Genomic DNA, 22,878 nt, shown 5'->3' with positions numbered 1-22,878 from the left:
AAATTCAGAAATAGCACTGGTCTGCAGTCACGTGCCAAATATTCTTTGACTTTGAGCAAGACCCGTTAAATGGCTCGAAGGGTGATTTTCCTTATTTACAAATTACTAAATTAATTAAATAAAAAGGATGTCACTATATTTCCCCAACATCTTCAAGGTTCTTGGCTTAAGTGATCGGGCTTTATAATATATTGGGCTCCATTTCATAGAAAATCACTTCTTCCCTTCCAAAATCCTTTCCCTCCAAACCGCTGACAAATGGCAACCAGAGCTCCTAACAGGTCCAACCATCTTCGTGTTCCATCATTTTGGAACCCTGGGGTCTTGGGAAAATCCTGCTAAACCAGCCTTTAAAACTCCACTCCACCTCGCCCCCTCCCTAGATCCTCAGCTCTGGCATAAAACGCCTCGCCGGGTCGGGAGGGAAGCTCGCGTGGGTCAAAAGAGCCAGGCGCGGCAGGCCGCGAGGGAACGAAAGTGGACTGCGTCATTTCCGCCCATGGGCGCTACCTAGGAAGCTGGCGTCTCCTCAGCCAACGGCGACTGGCAAGTGAGGGGAATGGTGTCTCCGCCCATTCAGCCGGTATCTCTCCTATTTTCCTAACCTCTGTGGCAGCTGATCCGAGCCTCCCCAGTCTCAGCTCTCGAGGCGCCAGGCCCTTGAGGTCCGTGTCCCGTAAACAACGCAGTGAGGACGTCTTGTCCCTTTGAAGCCCCCATTTGGCCTCCAGGCGCTTGCTAATAATTCTGCCGGAGATTAACCCGCTGCCCTAGAGCCTCCTCTCTTCGCCCTCCGGGAAAGTGCATCGGTGTGGGTGAAAGGGGCTCGCTGCTCTGCGCTCTCACAAATCCCCGCTCCCCACGTCTCTGCGAAAATAGTGCTTCTTCGGCCAGCTTACAGCTGATTCGTTAGCCTACCTCACATTTTTTCAGGGTTCCCCCCACACCACCGCCCCCAGTTGGAGTCGTAAGAAGGTTTTCCGTATTTTCATTTCATTATTTAGAGACAGAAAAGGGGAACACGTTTTTAAGAGTTGGTTAGTGCTGTATTTTTTTTTCTCCCGCCTTCAGTATAAAGGGCCCCAAGGGAGAAAGGAAAGGCGAAATTACATAACTGGTAAAGATCACGAAGTGCATTTGTTTATTTAATAAATTTTAGTAAGGGAAACAAAACAGGAAGTATAGGTTCCAATGCCAGCAAATTAATTTTAAGACTATTTCATAGCTTTTAAAATAAGAGAAACTGAAAATTCAGAGACTTGTGTGCTTTTTCTCATGAAGCCTAAAAATAGATCCTGGAGTTATGATCTGTTATAGTAAAGATTATTGATTTAGGATCGTGTCGCTTGAGGTAGGTAGGTACTTGCAAAGTCTTTACTGCCGTATCTGCAAGTGGAGCCTGGGTGTAGTAAAATCCCTCGTTACCTGAATATGTTTGGAAAGTACTTTTGTATCCTAAAATTTATGAAGTGCTTTCAGGTTGGTTAATTTATTTGGAGCCTCGTAATGCCACATGAAATCTGTATTGTGTCTTATCTAAGGCCAACAACCTGTCCCTACTCCCCTCTCTGCTTTGGACTGTGTGCTTTTAAAACTACTCGAAGACTTTTATCCTTTAATTTATCCCTCTCTTGCATTTTTTACTTTGCCCTTACTACTGCATAATATCCAACATTCAAAAAAATTTACTAATATATTTTTATTATAAGGTTGTGAACTTAGAAAAGAATTGTACATGTGTGTAGAATTCCCATACAACAACCCTTCACCAGCACATCACACCATTGTGGAACATTTGTTATAGATTATGAAATAATATCTTCAGACTGTTACAACTAAATATATCCATAGCATACGTTTGGCCTGTTTTTTCTATGTGCCCCTATTATTAACACAGTACATCTTTGGCATTGATGCAAGAATATTACAGAATTGTTGTTAACTATAGTCCCATCAGTTACATTAATTATATTTTCCCTTGTTTTTACACATTACCACCTCTCTGCAATAGTGCTGTACATCCATTTTAGTCACAGATGGACATTCTTGAATTTGTACTATTATCCACAATTTTTATCCACCTCTGGGTTCACTATGTTATTGTCCTTAGCTCATTCTCTAGCTTTCTTTCAATTGACATTTACATCTCTAGACTACATTTTCAGCCACAATCCCGTTTATAAACTAGCTGCTATTCACTATATGTTACTATCAACTGTTTAAAAAATTTTTTTCCTTTAAAAAATATATTTTTTGAAGATACATCTATCACAAAAAAATATTACAGTAAAAAATATAAGAGGTTCCCATATACCCCACCCCCCACCCCATCCCACTCTTCCCACATCAACAGCCTCTTTCATCACTGTGACACATTCATTGCATTTGGTGAATATATTTTGGAGCACTACTGCACCACATGGATTATTGTTTATATTGTAGTTTACACTCTCCCCCTGTACATTCAGTGGGTTATGGCAGGATATATAAGGTCCAGCATCTGTCTCTGCAATATCATTTAGGACAACTCCAAGTTCCAAAAATGCCCCCACATCATATCTCTTCCCTCTCCCTGCCCTCAGCAACTACCGTGGCCACTTTCTCCACATCAAAGCTACAGTTTCTTCAAATACTAGTCATAATAGTTCCATAGTAGAATGTCAGTAAGTCCATTCTAGTCCATTCTAATCCATTCCGTCCTGTGGACCGTGGGATGGTGATGTCCACTCCACCTCTTTATCGAGAGGGGGCTTAGATCCCACATTCCAACGACATTTTAACATGCCTTAGAAGCTTCCATAAATGTGTGTGTGTGCGTGTGTGTATAAATTCCATTGAATCCATTCCCTCCCTCCTCCAGCTACCACTTCATTTTTCTGTTCCCTTTTACAGCATTCCAAGATGCTGTTATCATACTGTCTTAACATACCCAGGAAAAGGCTTTCTTTTCTGCAACTCCATAGAAATCGCACTTCCCTAGTGATATTATTTGGCCAAATCTAATTGGTTTTTCTTAATTTGCTTGACTCTCCAACAACATTTGACACAATTGAGCACAATTTCTTTCTTGGAATATATGGAATTCATTGCTACACAGATGTTGGTTTTGCTTTCTCCGCCGCCGCAGCAGTGGCTGCTGGAAGCCTTCCTCGTACCGCCTTGGTGAGCCGTGGGCTGTCGACGCACCTCACCAGCCGTGCGCCGGGGACTGCTGGCCCGGGCTGTTAGTCAGTGAAAGGGGACCGCGCTACAAACTCACGCAAGCCACTGGCCAGGAGAAGTAGACAGCTTTATTGGCAGAAGTGGGGGAGCCAGGATGCCCAGGCTTACGCGCGATCTGCAAGCGAGTCTGGGGAAGGGGCAATGGACAGGAGTTATATAGGGTGAACACGGAAACATTATCTGATTGGTTGGGGCAGCAATATGTCTATATATGGTAACTATAGATTTATTAGACAAAATGGCGGAAGGAGAGGAAATGGCGGCACGGTGCATGCGCACTGTCCTTGCCCTGTGACTCAGCACTTTTAAGACCATCCCTGAGTTTCCTCAAGGGCATGTGGGGGCTAGAGTTTACTCATAGTCCCGTGTCTTGTAGCGCAAGTCTCATGGCTTGGACGGCTGCACTGCCGGGCCTTCCCTCAATTCATCAGTGATGTGGGTGACTTCTTTGGCTAACCAGTTAATATTTAAACTTCTTAAATATGTTTTACAAACACACTCCTGTCCCCTACTTCTACACCCTCCTAATCTCTTATCTGCCCTCTAGCTCTGCAAATTAGTCATCTTTTATAGGTGATATCATGCAATATTTTGTCCTTATGTGCCTTGCTTATTTCACTAAGCATACATTGTCAAGGTTCCTCCTTGTTGTGTATCTTATAACTTCATTATTTTACTTGAATATTCCATTGTGGGTATGTAACAAATCTTGTTTATCCATTCATTTGTTGATGAACACTTGGGTTGCTTCCAGCGTTTGGCTTTTGTGAATAATGCTGCTATTGGGGTATTAGTATCTTTTTGGGATCCTCCTTTTTCCATTCTCTTTGGGTATATACCTAAAATTGAAATTGTCAGGTCATATGGTGATACAGATTTAACTTTGTGAGGAACCACCATATTGCTTTCCACAGTGTTTGCACATTTTACATTCTCACCAACAATGTACAAGAGTTTCAGTATCTGCATCCTCTTGAAAACTTGTAATTTTCTGTGTTTTTAGTAAGAGCCATTGTTGTGGGTGTGAAGTGGTATATCAGTATCTGTGTGTGTGTTTTTTCTTTATTAGAGAAGTTGTGGATTTACAGAACAATCATGCGAAATTACCGGGTTCCCATGTAACAGCGCACCAACAAACCTTGCACTGATGTGGAACATTTGTTACAATTGATGATTGCACTTAAAAAAACTTTTTTATTTATTTTATTTTTTTAGCACATTTTTGTAATTGTACTGTTCATTGAAATCCATGGTTTAACTTAGGGTTCACTGTGTAGTGCAGGACCATGGATTTTTAAAAAAATGTTTATTATGTTACCATATATTTAACATTTCCCCCTTTTAATCACATTCAGATATATAGTTCAGTGTTGTTATTTATGTTCACAATGTTACATACCATCACCACCATCCATTACCAAAACATTTCCATCATTCCAAATAGAAATCCATTTTAAGCCCTAACTTCCTATTCCCTACCACTACCCCTTCTCCTGGTAAACTATATTCTAGATTCTTACTCTGAGTTTGCTTATTCTAATTGTTTCAAATAAGTGAAATCATACATTGTTCTTTTGTGTCTGGTTTATTTCACTCAATATGATGTCTTCAAGGTTCATCCATGTTATTACATGTATCAGAACTCCATTCCTTTTTATGACTAATTTTCTATTGTATGTCTGTATTGTATTTTACTTATCCATTTGTGGGTTGATGGACACTTGGGTTGCTTGCATCTTTTGGCAGTTGTTAATAATGCCACTGTGGACATTAGTGTGAAAATAACTGTTCAAGTCCCTGCTTTTGATTCTTTGGGGTGTATACCTAGTAGTGGGATTGCCAGATCATATGTCCTTTCGACACTTAGCTTTCTGAGGAACTGCTGAACTGTTTTCCACAGCATCTGCACCATTTTACATTGCCACCAGCAATACATGAGTGCTCCTATTTCGCTACATCCTCTCCAACAGTTGCTATTTTCTTTTTGTTTGTTTGTTTGTTTTTTTAATAGCAGCCTTTCTAGTGGGTGTGAAATGGTATTTCATTGTGGTTTTGTTTTGCATTTCCCTGATGGCTAATGATGTTGAGCATCTTTTCATGTGCTGTCTGGCCATTTGTATACCTTCTTTAGAAAGATGTCTGAACCTTTTGCCTCTTTTTAAATTCAGTTATTTGTCTTTTTATTGTTGCATTGTAGGATTTCTTTATGTATTTTGGATATTAATACTTTATTGGATATGTGGTTTCTAAATATTTTCTCCCATTGTATAGGTTGTCCTTTTACTTTCATGGTAAAGTTCTTTGAGGAAAAAAGCCTTTTATTTGATGAGGTCCCATTTTATCTATTTTTTCTTTTGTTGCTTGTACTTTGGGTATAAAGTCCAGGAAACAATTGCCTAACCCAAGGTCCTGAAGGTGCTTCTCTATGTTTTCTTCTAGGAATTTGATAGTTCTGGCTCTTATATTTATGTCTTTGATCATGTTTGAGTTGATTTTGTTTTTGGTGTGAAGTAGAGGTCCTCTTCCTTGTTTTTGTTTTTTTTCAAATAGAGATCCACGTTTGCCAGCACCATTTGTTGAAGTGACTATACTTTCCCAATTCAGTACTTTTTGCCACCTTGTCGCAAATAATGGCCATAAATGTGAGGATTGATTTCTGAGCTGTCAGTTCTATTTCACTAGTCTTTATGTCTGTCTTTGTGCTGGTACCCATGTTGTTTTGATTCCAGTGACTTTGTAATAAGTTTTATGATTGGGAAGTGAGCCCCCCAACTTCATCTTTTTCAAGTTGACTTTAGCTATATTGGAGGTTCCTTACCCTTCTATATTGGCTTTTCCTTTTCTGCAAAGAAGTTTATTGGAATTTTGATTGGGATTTCATTGAATCTATAAATTGCTTTGGGTAGTATTGGCATCTTTTTTTTTAACATATCAGTTTTTTTATACATATTAATAAAGCATACAATCCATCTAAAGTACAATCAGTGATATTTGGGATAATATAGTTGTGCTTTCATCACTTGAATCATCAATAGAGCAGTTTCATGATTTCAGTAATAAAAAACAAAACAAAACATCACCTCTCAATCCATCTGTGCTTCTCCTGCTATACATAGCTGCTATTTCTAGCTATTCTTGCATATTTACTTATTTTAAAGTAGTTTTATGGAGATGTATTCACATATCATAAATCTATCTTAAGTGTATAATTGGTGGGCCTTAGTATAATCACATTGTTGTGCCTTCATCACCAAAAAAGTTTTAGAACAATTTCATTACTCTAGAAAGAAACACTGCACATCCCTTAGCAGTCGCTTTACAATCCAGCTATCCTTCCAAAGCCCTACATAAGCACTAATTTAAGTTCACCTTTATAAACTGATTTATATTTACATATTAAATAAATAGAATTATACAATATGTAGTACTTTGTGCCTGGTTTCTTTCACTTAGCATGTTTTCTTTTTGTCTAATATTAACATCTGGTAACTTTAATATTTCTTCAGTTTCAAAGAGTCATATATAAGCAATATAATCCATATTTGTATTTCTAATTGAGGTTTTACTATGCTATACAGTCCCATGTTACATTTTTTAGCTTTCCTTTTAGTAATTTACATGTCTTTCGACTTTCCCTTTCAACCACTGTCATACCCAGATAGTAGCACTGCTAGTTACAACACTATGATGTGCTTTCACCATTTCTATTCATTTCCAAAGATTAACATGCATCCTGTTCACCAATTCTGCACTAGTTAATCCTCAGCTTTCAATTATCTAAACTCTATTTTCTGGTAACCTGTATTCAAGTTATTAATTCCATAAGATTACACAATTACATTTAGTTCATAGTATCTCAGTCATACAGTGTTTGTCCTTTTGTGCCTGGCTTGCTTTACCCAACAGTGTCCTCCAACTTCATCCATGTTGTCATATATTTCACAACTTCAGTTTTTCTTACAACTACATAATATTCCATTGTGTGAACACACCACAGTTTATTCATCGGTTGATGGACATCTGAGTTGTTTCCATCTTTAGGCAATCGTGCATAATGCTGCTATGAACATCGTTATGCAGATGTCTGTTCATGTCCCTGCTCTCAGTTCTTCTGGGTATATACCCAGTAGAGGCATTGTTGGGTCATGTGGCAAATCTATATTTAACTTCTTGAGGAACTGTCGAACAGTGTTCCACAGTAGCTGTACCATTCTACATTGCCACCAATAGTTCCTATCTATCCACATCTTCTCCAACACTTAGAGTTCTCTGTCTTTTTAATAGTGGCCTTTTTGATAGGTGTGAAATGACACCTCACTGTAGTTTTACTTTGCATTTCCCTAATCATTAGTGATGTTGCACATTTTTTCAAGTGTGGTTTTTTTTGTCATTTGTGTTTATTCTTTGGACAAATGTCTATTCAAGTCTTTTGCCCATTTTAAAAAAAGATTTATTTATTTATTCCCCCCCCATGACTTGTTCCTTTTCTTTTGCTGTCACTTCTCTGTGTCCATTTCCTGCACAATTTTTCTGTATCTGTTTGTCTCCCTTTCATTATGTCATCTTGCTGCACCAGCTCTCTGCAGCACACAGGCTGTCAGCTCTCCGTGGTGTACGAGCCAGTTTTTGCCTTCACAAGGAGGCCCTGGGACATGAACCCATGGCCTCCCATATGGTGAGCCACAGCCACTTCCCCCATTTTTTAAATTGGGTTGTTTGTCTTGTTATTGTTGAGTTATAACATCTTTTTATATCATGGATATTAAACCCTTATTGGACATGTGATTTCCAAATATTTTCTCCCGTTGAGTCAGCTGCCTTTTCACTCTTTTGCAAAGTCCTTTGAGGTGCAAAAGTGCTTAATTTTGAGGAAGTCCCATTTATCTTTTTTTTTTTTCTTTTGTTGCTCATGCTTTTGGTGTAAGGTCTGAGGTACCACCACCCACCATGATTTTTAAGATGTTTCCCTACGTTTTCTTCTGGTACTTTCCTGGCTTTTATATTTAGGTCTTTGATCCATTTTGAGTTGATTCTTGTATAGGGAGTGAGATAGGGATCTTTTTTCATTCTTTTGGTTCCCCAGCACCATTTGTTGAAGAGACTGTCCCATTAACATGGCTTTTGTAGGTTTGTTGAAAACCAGTGACCATAGAGGTGAGGGTTTATTTCTGGACTCTTAATTCTGTTATACTGATTAATGTGTCTAGCTTTATGCCAGCACCATGCTGTTTTGAGCAATGTTAGCTTTGTAATATGTTTCAAGGTCAAGCAGTGAAATTTCTCCCATGTTGTTCTTCTTGTTTAGAATGCTTTTGGCTATTCAGGTGCACTTACCTTCCAAATGAATTTGGTAATTGCCTTTTCTATTTCTGTAAAGTAAGCTGTTGGAATTTTGACTGGCATTGCATTGAATCTGTAAATCAGTTGGGTAGGATTGACATCTTCATGATAGTCTTCCAATCCATGAACATGGAATGTCTTTCCATTTGTTTAGGTCTTCATTGATTTCTTTTAGCATTGCTTCGTAATTTTCTGCATATAGGTGCTATAGTTCTTGGTTAAATTGATCCCGGATATTTGAGTCTTTTTGTTGCTATTGTAAATAGATTTTTTTTTCTTGATTTCCTCTTCAGACTTTCTAATACTAGTGTACAGAATCATTATTGATATTTGCATGTTGATCCAGTATCCTGACACTTTGCTCTGTCGATGTCTTTAGATATATTGTCTTTCAACTCATCGAGTTGATTATGGATATTTGTATGACTCTCGTTGATTAGTTGTCTCAAATCCTGCTTGGGCCATGCTTCCATTTTCTTAGTATGGTTTGTAATTTTTTGCTGCTATCTAGGCATTTGATTATGGTGGTAAATTTACTATGTTGCACAATTTCTCTCTCTTTTGTAGGTATTTAGTGGCAGGAGACTGTATTATTGCCATTCTTTGATTTTGGTTCAACCTGTTCTAGGTCCTTAGGATTGTCCCTGTTAGTTGCTCACATCTGTGCCCTGGACCCAGTAATGAGCTGCAGACTCACTTCCAAAGGCCTCGGGGCTTTTACAGCCAGTACAAGCCTCTCTTGCTTGCTTACTTTTAATTCCCCCATGTGCACTTCCTTGGTCTGCTGCAGATGGTGCTTTTCAACAGCCCTCTCAGTCCAAAGCCTAGTCTACATGTAATTGGTGCAACAAGGACTGGATCAATTGACACAGATTCCTGCCTGGAGGCTAAGAGCCTCACAAATCAAGTTTTCTCAGAGACAGTTCCCTAACCTTTGTTGGCAATCCCCTCACTTTTCCTGGGTGAAAATAATTCTGCTCTCCTCTGAGTCCTCAACAACCAGTCCTGGTCAGTAGGGAGGGCGTTTGAGAGGATCACATAGCTTTAGTCCTGTGCTGGCTCCCAAGGCAAACAATGGCGTGGTCCCATCTGGCTTGGAGGGTTTGTGGGACAAAGCAGACCAAATATGTGGGTCAAAAGCCATTGACTGTACATTTTGGATAGATTGTATGGTATGAGAATATATCTCAATAAAATTGCTTTGAAAATTTAACATTATGATATGAACCATTTTCCATGTCAGTATATACATTTATAGCATTGCTTTTAATATCTTGCAGTATTCTGTTATGTGAATGCATTGTAATTTATTTAACCAGTTCCCTATTCAGTTATTAAACTGGTATTATTTATTGATCACCTAGTATTTGCTAGAAATGGGAAATATAGTAGTAAACAAGAGAAAAAGTCTGCCCTGAGGGAACTTAAATTGAAGGGAGATGAGATAAATAGTAAACATGCTCAACAAATACATACATAAGGGTTTGGATTATTTCAAAAGGAGATATTGTAATAATTTGGTTTTTTTGGGCAGCATCAAAACAACCTTTAGCCAACATCACAGAAAAAGCAGGAAGAAGGTATGTTTAGGAAACATGGGTGAAACTATTTAGATCAGAGTGCTCCACCGGCTTAGCCATCTTCATACACTCATCCCTGAACCCAGGTCCTCCAGTCCCCTCATCCTTCTCCCTAGAGATAATCAATATTACCAATTTCTTCTGTTTCCTTTCAAAGAGAATCAATGCAAATATATATGCATGCATACTTTCTGTTAGAGCAATTCTCCTTATAAAAATCTGTCATACAAAAAAATTGCTTTTGTACACAAATACATGTATAAGAGGATTCATTTTGTAAATATAACCGCCAAAAAAGAAGTATTATGAATATCTAATAATAGGGAAATAAATAAATTATGACATATCCATACTCTGGAATACTACATACTGTTAAAAGATTGAGGGTCATCTACATGTATTAACATGGCAAAGCTTCGAACTAATACTGTTAAGTTAAAAAAGCATAACACATGTACAGTTTGATTACATTAATACAAATAAGCCAGTGTGTATGTGTGTGTATATACATGTATATTCACACATATGTATTTATACATATACACATGTTTTTGTATTTAGAAGTATAAAAAAAGACCTGGAAGAATTACACATCTATTAATAGCAATGACCCTTGAGAAAGGGACTAGGCAAGAAGAAATGGGGAGTGGAAGGTTTCCACTTTTTATTCTATGTAGTTCTATATTGTTTGAAATTTTTACTACAAAAAATTTATTTGTATATTTATATAATTTTTTGTTTTTTAAATTTATTGAAATATATCATACATATACATAAACAGTAAGTATATAAGAGTTGTGAACTTACATGACAAATATATATAATATCAAACATATATAACATCTCACCCTACCACCAATAACTTGCTTTGTTTTTAAACCTTTTTAACTAATAATTAAAGAGCATTGTTAAAATATTACTACTAAACAAAGTATTTTTACTCTAACCAATCCTATTATTATCTATATCATTTATATATGAACATATATAAACAATTAACTATATAGTAAAAGCTGTGAACTTACAAAGCAAACATGCATAACATTATACAGGGGTCCCGTATATCAACCCTCCACCAACACCTTGCATTGGCATGAGACATTTGTTACAAATTATGAAAGAATATTGTCAAAATCTTACTACTAATCGTAGTCCTTATCTTACATTTGGTGTGTTTTCCCCCAACCCACCCTATTATTATTTTTTAAATGTATTTTTTATGACAAGTTGTAAACTTATAAAGCAATCATGCACATGTACAGAATTCCCAAACAACACCCCTCCATCAACACACCACAGTGTGGTGTGTCATTTGCTACAGATAAAATAATATCATCTGAATGTTACCATATCCACAGTGTACATTTGGTTCACATTTTCCATACTGCCTCAGTATCAGCACAGTACATCTTTTGCAGAGATGCTAGAATATTATATTATTACTACTAACCAGTGTCCATAGGTCACTCCAGCTGTATTTTCCCATGCTTCTCCACATTCCCAACACCCTGCAGTATTGATATACATTTGTTCTAGCTAACAAAGGACACTTTTGCATCTGTACCACCATCCACAGTTCTCATCCACTGTTTAGTTTACTGTGCTATCCAGTTCCTAGATTATTCTCTAGCATTCTGTCAATTTGCATTTACATAACTAGACTTACCATTTGCAGTCACATCCCCATTTATAAACTAACTGTTACTCACTGTGTGTTACCATCCACTCTATACATCTCCATACTTTTACAGTAAAGCTAACTGAAATTTCTACATACATTAAACATCAATAGTCCATTCAGTCCTTCTCTTATCTCCTTTAAGAATCCACCACCTACCACCAGTTCTTGAAGATATTTTCCTACAATTTCTTCTAGAAGTTTTATGGTTCTTTTATTTTTAGTTTTTTATATCCATTTTGAATTAATTTTTGGATACGGTGTGAGATAGGGGTCCTCTTTCCTTCTTTCAGCTATGGCTGTCCAATTCTTTCAGCACCTTTTGTTGAATGGGTTGTTCTGCCCGAGCTGTGTGAGTTTGACAGGCTAGTCAAAAATCACTTGACATACCTGTGAGGATCTGTTTCTGAACCATAAATTTGGTTCCATTGGTCTATTGTGTCTGTCTTTAGGCCAGTACCATGCTGTTTTTACCACTATAGGAAGGTATTATGATTTAAAGTCTGGAGATGAGGGTTAGCTTTTCCTTTTTGTGATGTTTCTGGCTATTCAGGACTCCTTACCCTTCCAAATAAATTTAATGATCATGTTTTCAATTTTTTCTTTAATGCTGGTGGAATTTTTATTGGGATTGCATTAAATCTGTATATCAATTTGAGAAGAATTGACATCTTGATGATATTCAGTCTTCCAATCCATGAGGATGTAATGTTCTTCCAGTTATTTAGGGCTTTTTAAATTTGTTTTAACATTGAGTTGCAGTTTTCTGAATACAAATGCTTTACATCTTTGGTTAAGTTTATTCCTGACTATTTGAGTTTTATCTGTCATATTTTACTTTCACCACTCTTCTGACACTTTTAGTTACTTTTATTGATATAATCTTCATTTCTAGACTCTCTTCCAGGCCCCTCTCTCCTGTCTTCTCTTTTCAAGCTCTAGCATACCCTTCGGTATTTCCTGAAAATCTGATCTCTTGCTTAGAAATTCTCTCAGTTTCTGTTTATTTGTGAATATTCTAATCTCATCCTCATTTTTGAAAGACAGTCTTGCTGGATATAATATTCTTGGCTGGAAGTTTTTCTCTTGTAGTATCTTAAATATATCAGACCACTGTCTTCTTGCCTCCATGGTTTCTGGTGAGAAATCAGCACTTAATCTTATTGGATATACTTTATCTGTTATGCCTTGCTTTTCTCTTGCTGTTCTCAGAATTCCCTCTTTGTCTTTGGCCTTTGACGTTGTGATGAGTGTGTGTCTTGGAGTTGGTCTGTTTGGATTTTTTCAGATGGGAGTATGTTGTGCTTCTTGGACAGGGGTGTTGATGTCCTTCAGTAGGGTTGGGAAAATTTCTACCATTATTTCTTCAAATATTCCTTCTTCCTCTTTTCCCTTCTCTTCTTCTGGGACACCCATGACATGTATGTTTGCGTGCCTTTTGCTGTCATTTAGGTCCTGGAGACCTTGTTCAATTTTTTCCATTATTTTCTTCATCTGTTCTTTTGTATGTTCACTTTCAGAGGCCATTTCTTCAAGCTCACCAATCCTTTCTTCTGCCTCCTCAAATCTGCTATTATATGATTCCACCAATTTTTAAAAATTTCTTTCTTTTTTTTTTTTTTTTAGATTTTATTTTCATTTATTTAATTCCCCTCCCCTCCCCTGGTTGTCTGTTTTCTGTGTCTTTTTCCTGCGTCTTGTTTCTTTGTCCGCTTCTGTTGTCGTCAGCGGCATGGGAAGTGTGGGTGGCGCCATTCCTCGGCAGGGTGCTCCCTCCTTCACGCTGGGCGGCTCTCCTTCTGGGTGCACTCCTTGCGCGTGGGGCTCCCCTACGCGGGGGACACCCCTGTGTAGCACGGCACTCCTTGCGCGCATCAGCACTGCGCATGGGCCAGCTCCACACGGGTCAAGGAGGCCCGGGGCTTGAACCGCGGACCTCCCATGTGGTAGACCGATGCCCTAACCACTGGGCCAAAGTCGGTTTCCCTTTAAAAATTTCATTGATTGCACCTTTCATTCCCATAAGATCTGCTATTTTTCTGTGTATGCTTTCAAATTCTTCTTTGTGCTCATCCACTGTCTTCTTAATATCCTTAATCTCTTTAGTCATCTCATTGAATTTGTTAAGGAGATTTGTTTGAACATCTGTGATTAGTTGTCTCAACTCCTTTATGTCATCTGGAGGCTTATCTTATTCCTTTAACTGGGCCATACCTTCCTGTTTCTTGGTGTGGATTGTAATTTTTATTGGTGTCTTTGCATCTGGCTTACTAGAATATTTATTCTGGGTGCAGTTTTTCTCTTTAGTTTAGGACTTCCTATCCTTTCTCCCATGCTTGTCATGCAGTAGGAGCCAAGAATGTAGTTGGTGCTGTAAGCTGTGGAGGTTCAAGCTGCCCTCATTGCACCAGGGACCAATGAATCTTCTCCCAACTTTCTCCTTTGCCAGGGGTAGGGACAGAGTCATAGCTACGTGGAATAATCCAAGTGCAGGCCTAGACTGTAGATGCCCAGAGAGACTGGTGAAGCTTCACATCCCTTTCTCCTCTGCCTGGGGCAGGGATGGAGGTACATGTGTGGGCAGCAGTCTATGCAGCGCAGGTCCAACATGACCACAGTTGCCCTGGTAGACTTCAGATTTTCAGTCTATGCCAGCCAAAGTTACCTGCAGTTACCTGTATAAGCTGGTGCAGGGCTCCTCAGCCTCCTCCCCACCAGAGGTGGGGCTGAAGCCTAGGCTAGGGCTGTGGGCTGATCTGCGTGAAAGAAACTGGTTCCTGCAGACACTAAGAGTTTCAGTCAGCCCGGCTTCCCCTCAGGCTGGGGGCAGAGTCAGAGTGGCAGCTACTGGCCTCTTTCTGACTTGGGCTGGTTCACACCTCAGCTATTCCCAAAGTTATCTCTTAGCCAGCCGAGTCTACCAATCAGTAGCTGAAATCGGCAGCCAACTGTCTCCTCCTCCCCTGTTTCTGGGAAATGGAACTTCCAATTCCAGCCACAGAACAGCTCCTGGGGCGGCTTGTACCACCAGAGTAGGATAGTCACTGGCCTCCGCGGCTTGGCTGGTCATTTCCCAGAGAGGCTGGCGCAAGTCCCCGCAGCTTCCTCCCTGCTGGAGGTGGCACTGAACCTAGGCTAGAGCTGCAGTCTGACCTGGATGGAAAGAAGCCGGTCCCCACCAGCACTGGGATCCTCAGTCCGCCCCGCTTCCCCTCGTGACAGGTGTGGAGTTAAGATGGTGGCTCCTGGCCTCTTTTTGACTAGGACAGGCTCAGACATTAGCTGTTCTCAGGACTGTCCTTTAGCCCACTGAATTTCCTCATCAGTAGCTGAAATAGGTGCCCACCTGTCTCTTCCTCCCCCGTTTTGGGGAAGTGGAGCTTTCAATTCCAGCTGCATAACAGCTCCCGAGGTGGCTTGTGCCTCCAGTTGAGGATGGCACTGGCCTCCGGGGCATGGAGCCTCTACTTACTAGTTTTCTCTGCAGATGGGCAGTCTCCTCCTTCCACTCCTTCAAGGATGTTGCAGGATGCCCTTCTGGTCTCCTGGAGTGCCCATACATGTGCTTCAACTAGCTCCAGAGATCTCTGGGTGTGTTGGAGATTTGGACTCGAAGGGTATCAGGAATGAAAGAAAGAGAAAAAGAAGAATGAGAGAAAGAGAGAAAAAGAAAGGAAGTGAGAGAGCTGGGATCAGGGGGTCTGTGAGTAGAGACTCATCAGACATCTTTATTGTTTACAAGGGGCTCTCTATATACCCCAGTCTATGTGACAACAAGCAGGAACATGTAGCCTACATGACAACAAGCAGCAACATGCAGTTAACTATTAGCATTACTGAGGAACTCTAAGAAACTCAAAAAAATCTTATCTCAAGGTACAAAGTCTAAGTGTTCTATTTACTAAAAAGATATGTGCTCATCTTTTCTTTCTTTCAGCCTTTAACAGCTTCATCCCATTTGCCAGGAACTCTTAATTACTGCATTCCTTAGGTTGCAAGCATAGCCATGGAGACAGCACATCTCTCCTTGTGAGACCACTATGCCTTAGTTTCCAACATCTCCCCCTTTTTGTTTTAGTCGAGGTCATCGTGCCTGTCTTAGGTTGCCCTCCTCTGAGAGTCTTACCCGTCATTGACTACCGGCCAAGCTCTTCTGACTTGGGGAAATTATTGAAGTGCTTTTGCTAGCACCAGATTATTCACATGTCCCACGGTTATTATGCTTTGCCATTTTCTTTGAAAGCACTGTCCGGCACAGGCAAGAATCATGAGCAACAGAACAAATATGATTAACCCTATTCCTAAAGCTGACGGGAAATGCTGCGATTTCCACCAATTAACTGGGTTAAATTTTGTAATATGTGAAATCATATCTGAGAAAATATCTTTATCATTGGCTACATGAATTTGATTTTGAGACATTTCTAATATTTTTCTTTGTAATTCGATTAATTCCAGAGAGATACTACTTTTATGACCTAGCAAATGATTCTTAGTTTTTTTTCATTCTATATCAGATGAATTATAGGGAAGAGGAGTAATATAAAAGTTGCTTTCATTCCAGTTACATTTCAATCCCCTTAACAAGTTTAAATTATACAATTGATCTTCAATATGCAAAACAGCTGATTCTAGATCATTAACCTAATTATTTAACTGTTCATCAGTGTGCTCTTGGCTATGCCACAAATCACTAGCATTTTCATGCCAATCATGCACGTATTATTGAGTCTGAACAGTCTAATGCAAAGCTATAGCAGTGGTTGCAGCAGCTGTGATGATTCCAGTTAGTCCCATCATACTAATTATTAGAAGTCCAACAAATTTTTTTGTCCATTTCATGATTTCTTGCGCCATGTGGAGCAATAGCTGACTTTCAGGTGATGACTGCCATATTTGGTTCATTTGGATGGGAATCCATATACCTCATCATCTTCTGGCTACTGTGATGGTGTCTCCATTCTGCAACACACTTTCTGACAGACATGTATACAAGGCACTATTTTTATAAAACAAGGCATTATCTTTTATAGTTACTTTTCCAGTAATGAATATGAAAGGATCCCTGACACAGGCTTTCAATTGATAGGTTTGATTTAATTGTAGATATTGACCTGTTTGACTGTAATTACCAATCCATTCATAAGTAGGGGCAATTCCAAGAAATAAATTTCCACAAGTTTTTATGTATATTAAGATTAGTTGTCATTAATCCAAGAGGTTGGTAACCATTTTCCTTTACATATCCAAATAGTAAAATTTTTACTATATACCTTGTTCACCCAAGAATAGAGATTCTGAAAAAGAATATTGCATATTACTAACTTGTTGACCCTTGTTAAGTCCATACCATATAAATCTGCTGTTATATTCTTTGGCGTCTCCATAGGAGCACTTTCCCATACTATTCCATAGGAATCATTAAAAACGACAGATCTTCCTATATGGCATTCCTACCATCCTTCTTCCTTTTCAGGTTTTTGGGGTGGACAATTATAATTTTGCTTTTTAGTTACCAAAGAATTATATGAAGGAAACAAAGTTATTAATAATTTTGTACCATATTTTTCATGATAACCATAGTCCAATTTTTTGTTTGCATGCAAGGGGAACTTTTTCCAATACATAATGGTCTATGATCAAAAGGAAGGATAAGATTATATATTTCCTTCCCTTCTTCATCAAGTTTTAAGGGTAGTCTGTCATCTATAGGCCCAGGAAACACATGTGTTTTGTTCAAAAATACAGGAAATGATGGGTCTCTCCATGTTAGAGCATGTACTAGAGGTGGGTTAGGAATATATGCCCAATAAGTATGATTTTCACCTGCATGACCCAAAGTTACCATTAAGATGATCAGGAGAGGAGAAATCATCGTCAGAATTCTTTCTTCTCCTCTATCTGCAGTTTAATCCATCAAGCTGGCAGTCAAATTTGTTCTCCATCTTCTGTAATGACAAGAGCACATCCTCTCCCCCATACTTTAACCTTTACCTTTTGCCAAGTGTTAGTTAGTACATCTTTCCAATATATTGGCTGATATTCAGCTGAGTCACACAATACCTTTTCTTTATTCTTATTCAGTGCATAATGCCATTCAGCAGGCAGTATTGAATCATATACATTAAGGAACTTTAAAGTGAATAAAGCTTTTGCCAATTGGTCCTTTGGTACTAAAATACCATCATTTCTGTCTTGCTTTTAGTATTTGCAATCCACCCCTGGATAGGGATGGCAGTCTTTAGAGTGACCAGACGCTATTGGGTTAAGTCTTTCACTTTTAGCAGGGCCTCCCATGCTGCACACAATTGCTTTTTTATATTTTGCTTTTGGGCTCTGTTCAGAATTGTGATTAAAACCCAGGGGTTACTTGTTTAGAATTTTTACTTTTGCCACAAACTCCACCCAAAGCCAATATTGGTGCTTGCTACATCCAATTCATAGGCTAAGTTAATGTCCACAATTTACCTTCCTTTTATTATTATTTAAAGCAGCTTGCTGGAGGTTTTCCTGCTTCCATGAAAGACTTTTCCCAATTAATACATACAGTGGTTTTAATATTTGAGCTAAATGAGGGATGAAAGATTTTTAGCACTTCAACAATATTACAAACTCTATTAACATGAGAAGACATTGCACTCCATCAACTACAGCAGAGGGCATAGTATTATCCCACCCAACCAAACCACATTGAGGAATTTGATAGAGTAGCGGGGACTTTGCAGCCTGTTCCAACTGTTTGCCTAGTGCAGGCTTTTAAGATAACATATTATCATCTCTGATGTTTCTTATCGTTTCTTTTCATTCTGAAAGAAGGATTACTGGTTAACATAATGTCATCAGTAGAGTTTCAGCCACCAATTTTTTCCTACACAGCTAGATTATTATCACCATGTCAGGACAGATGGTTGGACTATGCACACAGCCTTGGGGAAGCACTGCAAAAGTCCATTGTTGACTTTTCTACAGGTAGGAGAATGCAGGCTGGCTTAACTTATCTAAGGAAATACTAAAGAAAGTCTTAGCATGTTTTGAAACAAAATGATAGTGACATAGTTGGATATTAATTTTTTGCAACAAACTAGCAATATTTGGGACTGTTGCCTACTACAGTGCTGTTATTTTAATTTATAAGAGGTTGTTTCTGTGACACCCTTTTATAATAATTGAAAGCATAATTAACTACATTGTACTTCTGTTTAATATTATGCTGAAATATTGGTAAACTTATACACTCTTAAGTATTCATTTGAACCTTTTACTCATACAACTTTAATTAACAGAGGGTTAAAAAATCCTGTTAATTTTATAACACTTTTAAACACCTTCTACTTATATTAGATGAACTCAACTATTACTTTAATTTTTCTTTCAAGGTAAAAGAACAAATCTCTTGTAACTAGTTTGAAATAGAAAGCTACTTTTCAGGATTTGATTTTTAGAAAGCAGGTTTGAACGTTATGTTCCTTTAAAAGAGAAGACTCTTCTTCAAACACTGAGGAAATGATGAGGTTAAAGCACAAGAAGCTACTTTGATAAAACACACTTTCTTTGTATACTGATTATTCAGGATAAAAACTTTTCATAAACTTTTACCGAAACAGACTAATGACTTGAGAGATAAAAACTTTTCATAAACTTTTACCGAAACAGACTAATGACTTGAGAGACTCTGAAAAAGGGCAAAAATTTTAACTTTGCATTAGTATACTACTTGATACTAAAGCTTTTAAAACTTTATAGACAGACCCATCAAATCTTAGTCCACTTTAATCATAAAAATTTCTTTTTCACGAACCTTCTACACTTTCAATATTCACCTGGGTTTTGTCCCACCCTCTACTCTTTCCCAATAACCAATAATTTTATCTTAGGACAAAATCATCTCCTGTTTCCTTAACAATAAAAACACATTCCATATATCCCACATACTAAGTTACCAGGCGAACTTCCTACAATATATAATTACCATCAACACTAAACAAGCTTGTTAAAATAATGAACTTTTCTTCACTTTAAATACTTAGTAGCATGCACTACTAGAAACAGTCCCCTAGAAGCAAGTTGGCAGGGGAGGCTGGCCACCAACAAGTTTTCCTGTTATAAAATTAACTTTTATTATTACTATTATCAATTCAGTTTTTGTTTAATAATGAGTTTTTGCAATTAGCCGTTTAAATACCTTAAACAATGCTTCATTAAACTTCTTATAATTATTAATAATTTTAAGACAAATTTTACCTTCTGAGAACACATTCCCTTACTTAAAGTTACCACAATACCTTCTACAACTTGCCACATGCATTTAGGTCCCGTGAGTTTATGAAAATTAGCCATCCTATTTTAGGACAAAACACCCCTTTTAGAAAAAACTTACTAAATTTCAGTCAGCATTCCCACAAACTTTTAACGTTCTTTAATATTCATTTAAATTTTACATCCTTCATTTTATCTTGTGCAGAAAAATAAACTTCATTTCAGTCTAGGCGAAAACTATTTTTTATGAAAAGACTTATAGTAATTTTGTTAATCAAGACTTACAGTTTTTATCATTATAGAGATCTTATTAGCATTTTTTTTTTAATTTTTTTATTTTTTATTGACTTTGTAATAATATTACATTAAAAATATATATGTGAGGTCCCATTCAACCCCACCCCCCCACCCCCCCCTCTCCCCCCCCCCCCAACAACACTCGTTCCCATCATCATGACACATCCATTGGATTTGGTAAGTACATCTTTGGGCACCTCTGCACCTCATATACATTGGTTCACATCATGGCCCATACTCTCCTCTATTCCATCAAGTGGGCCCTGTGAGGATTTACAATGTCCGGTGATTACCTCTGAAGCACCATCCAGGGCAGCTCCATGTCCCGAAGACGCCTCCACCTCTCATCTCTTCCTGCCTTTCCCCATACCCTTTGTCCATTATGTCCACTTTTCCCAATCCAATGCCACCTCTTCTATGTGGACATTGGATTGGTTGTGTCCATTGCACCTCTATGTCAAGAGGAGGGTCAGATTCCACCTGGATGCTGGATGCAATCCTCCCATTTTCAGTTGTAATCACTCTAGGCTCCATGGTGTGGTGGTTGTCCTTCTTCAACTCCATCTTAGCTGAGTGTGGTAAGTCCAATAAATCAGATTGTAGGTGCTGGAGTCTGTTGAGGCTCAGGATCTGGCTATCACATTGTCAGTCCAGAGATTCAAATCCCCTAAATATATCTTAAACCCCAACATTAACTGCACCTCCAGCACATTAGCATGAAAGTCTTATGAAGGGAGATCCCATCTGAGTCCAGATTCATCACACATAAACACCATTTCCAAAGAGGGGCCATCTGCCCTGGTAGTTAACCCCATCGGCCATGACCGTAACTCCCATGGGTCTCTTTAGCCCTCAAAGGAACCAATATCTGGGGGTTGTATCTGCTTTATCTGTCTCTCTGACTCTGCTCAGTTGTGCATGAGGGCAAACCTTCTGCCAGCCTCCAGACTCTTTTTTAGAAACTCGTAGCCATATAAACTCATTTCTCCTTTCCATTTCCCCCTTACTTTAGGTCAAACAGCATTTTAAAGTCATGGTATTTTATGTAGACATGGATATTCTGCTGATCCGCATTGAACCTTCCGTATAAGGTCATTTTCCAGTTGCATCATCAGTTGGTAGTTGATAGTGGTCCCTCGTTGCCAGGGAGGCTCATCCCCGGGTGTCATGTCCCGCGCTGGGGGGAAGGCATTGCATTTACATGCTGAGTTTGGCTTCGAGACTGGCCACATTTGAGTAACATGAAGGCTGACAGAAGGAAATTCCCAGGCACAAAGTTGCTCTAAGCCTTGTTCTTATTTTGGGTTTATCAGCTCACAAGCATAGTCATTAGCATCTGGGGCTCACTGTTGAACCCTCACTCCCTCCCGGTCCCCACCACTGTACCTGGGAGACTGTCGCTGCTCCCCTAGGGACCACGACAGAGCACCACTGGCCAGGAACCCAGTACCCCCCCTACTGTGGTTTTTAATTGTTGCCACTATGAGTATATCCAAACATTACCATGCACCCTGGACATATGTTCTGTACAGCTCCCTGTCAGTCATATATCACCTGTCATTGGTATCCCATACCAGTATCCCTCCATTGCCATTGTTGAAACACTCTGTGATCCAGAACTCCCCGAAATTTGAAGCCCAATATAATGTCATGGTCCCTTACTAGGGAATGGCATATAGCGATGAGTTTAAAGGATAGATAAAGAACTTGGATAAAGTTAGATAAAGAACTTAGATAAAGAATGTTGACTTGAAAAAATTCCACATCCTATTTTTTTCTTCCCCCCCCCCCCCCCAATTATTCAGCTTTTCTTCACAGGAGTCCTAGACCACAGCCTTATTAGCATTTAAACTTAAGTATTAATATAAGCACTTATTTAATAATTTTTGGCCATTTGAATAGAGCTCTTTATATTTATTAATTTATATCACCATCCGGAGGTATCAAAATATACACTGACATTGAACAGACAAACACAAAACAATTGAAACACACCAATACAAACACACAGTTTACAGTTGACTCATCAACAGTGCTTTTGTATTAAAGCAAACAATTCTAGTAATTCAGAACTTTTTACAGGCACCCTATTAACTTTCAATACAGTTTTTAACACTTGCGAATATGCTTCCACATGTCCCGTTTGATTACCCATTACCCTGATGACTTTGCGGAAAGTGTTACTTACCTAAAAGAAGACTTGAGTCACACTGCTTTGATGTCACACGACCCTCGATGAGGTCTTTTCCATGGTTCCTGATACTGATTTGGAAGACTCACTAACTTCTTCGGGCCCCACATTGGGCGCCAGATGTTGGAGATTTGGACCCGAAGGGTATCGGGAATGAAAGAAAGAGAAAAAGAAGAGTGAGAGAAAGAGAGAGAAAAAGAAAGGAAAATCAAGAGAGCTGGGATCAGGGGGTCTGCGAGTGGAGACTCATCAGACAACTTTATTGTTTACAAGGGGCTCTCTTTATACCCCAATCTACGTGACAACAAGCAGCA

General features: G+C 38.8%; 1 protein-coding gene across 4 annotated transcripts in view; it reads left to right on the top strand.

Moving 5' to 3' along the window:
• The first annotated feature begins 458 nt into the window (after positions 1 to 458).
• C27H11orf65 (chromosome 27 C11orf65 homolog) overlaps positions 459 to 22,878 on the top strand; it is a 149,474-nt gene continuing 127,054 nt past the window's right edge. The window contains exon 1 of one of the 4 annotated variants that reach the window (XM_058289106.2): positions 459 to 583. In XM_058289106.2, coding sequence (XP_058145089.1) covers positions 560 to 583 — 24 coding nt within the window. In that variant the 5' untranslated portion in view covers positions 459 to 559. Of the gene's footprint in view, positions 666 to 22,878 lie in introns of all 4 variants that reach the window. The other 3 variants (XM_071212316.1, XM_058289105.2, XM_004470852.4) reach the window with 3 other exon arrangements.

Source organism: Dasypus novemcinctus, chromosome 27 (assembly GCF_030445035.2).
Source record: "Dasypus novemcinctus isolate mDasNov1 chromosome 27, mDasNov1.1.hap2, whole genome shotgun sequence".
Lineage (NCBI taxonomy): Eukaryota > Metazoa > Chordata > Mammalia > Cingulata > Dasypodidae > Dasypus > Dasypus novemcinctus.
Note: the sequence above shows the minus strand (reverse complement) of the source record. Positions and strands in the feature narration are given on the sequence as shown.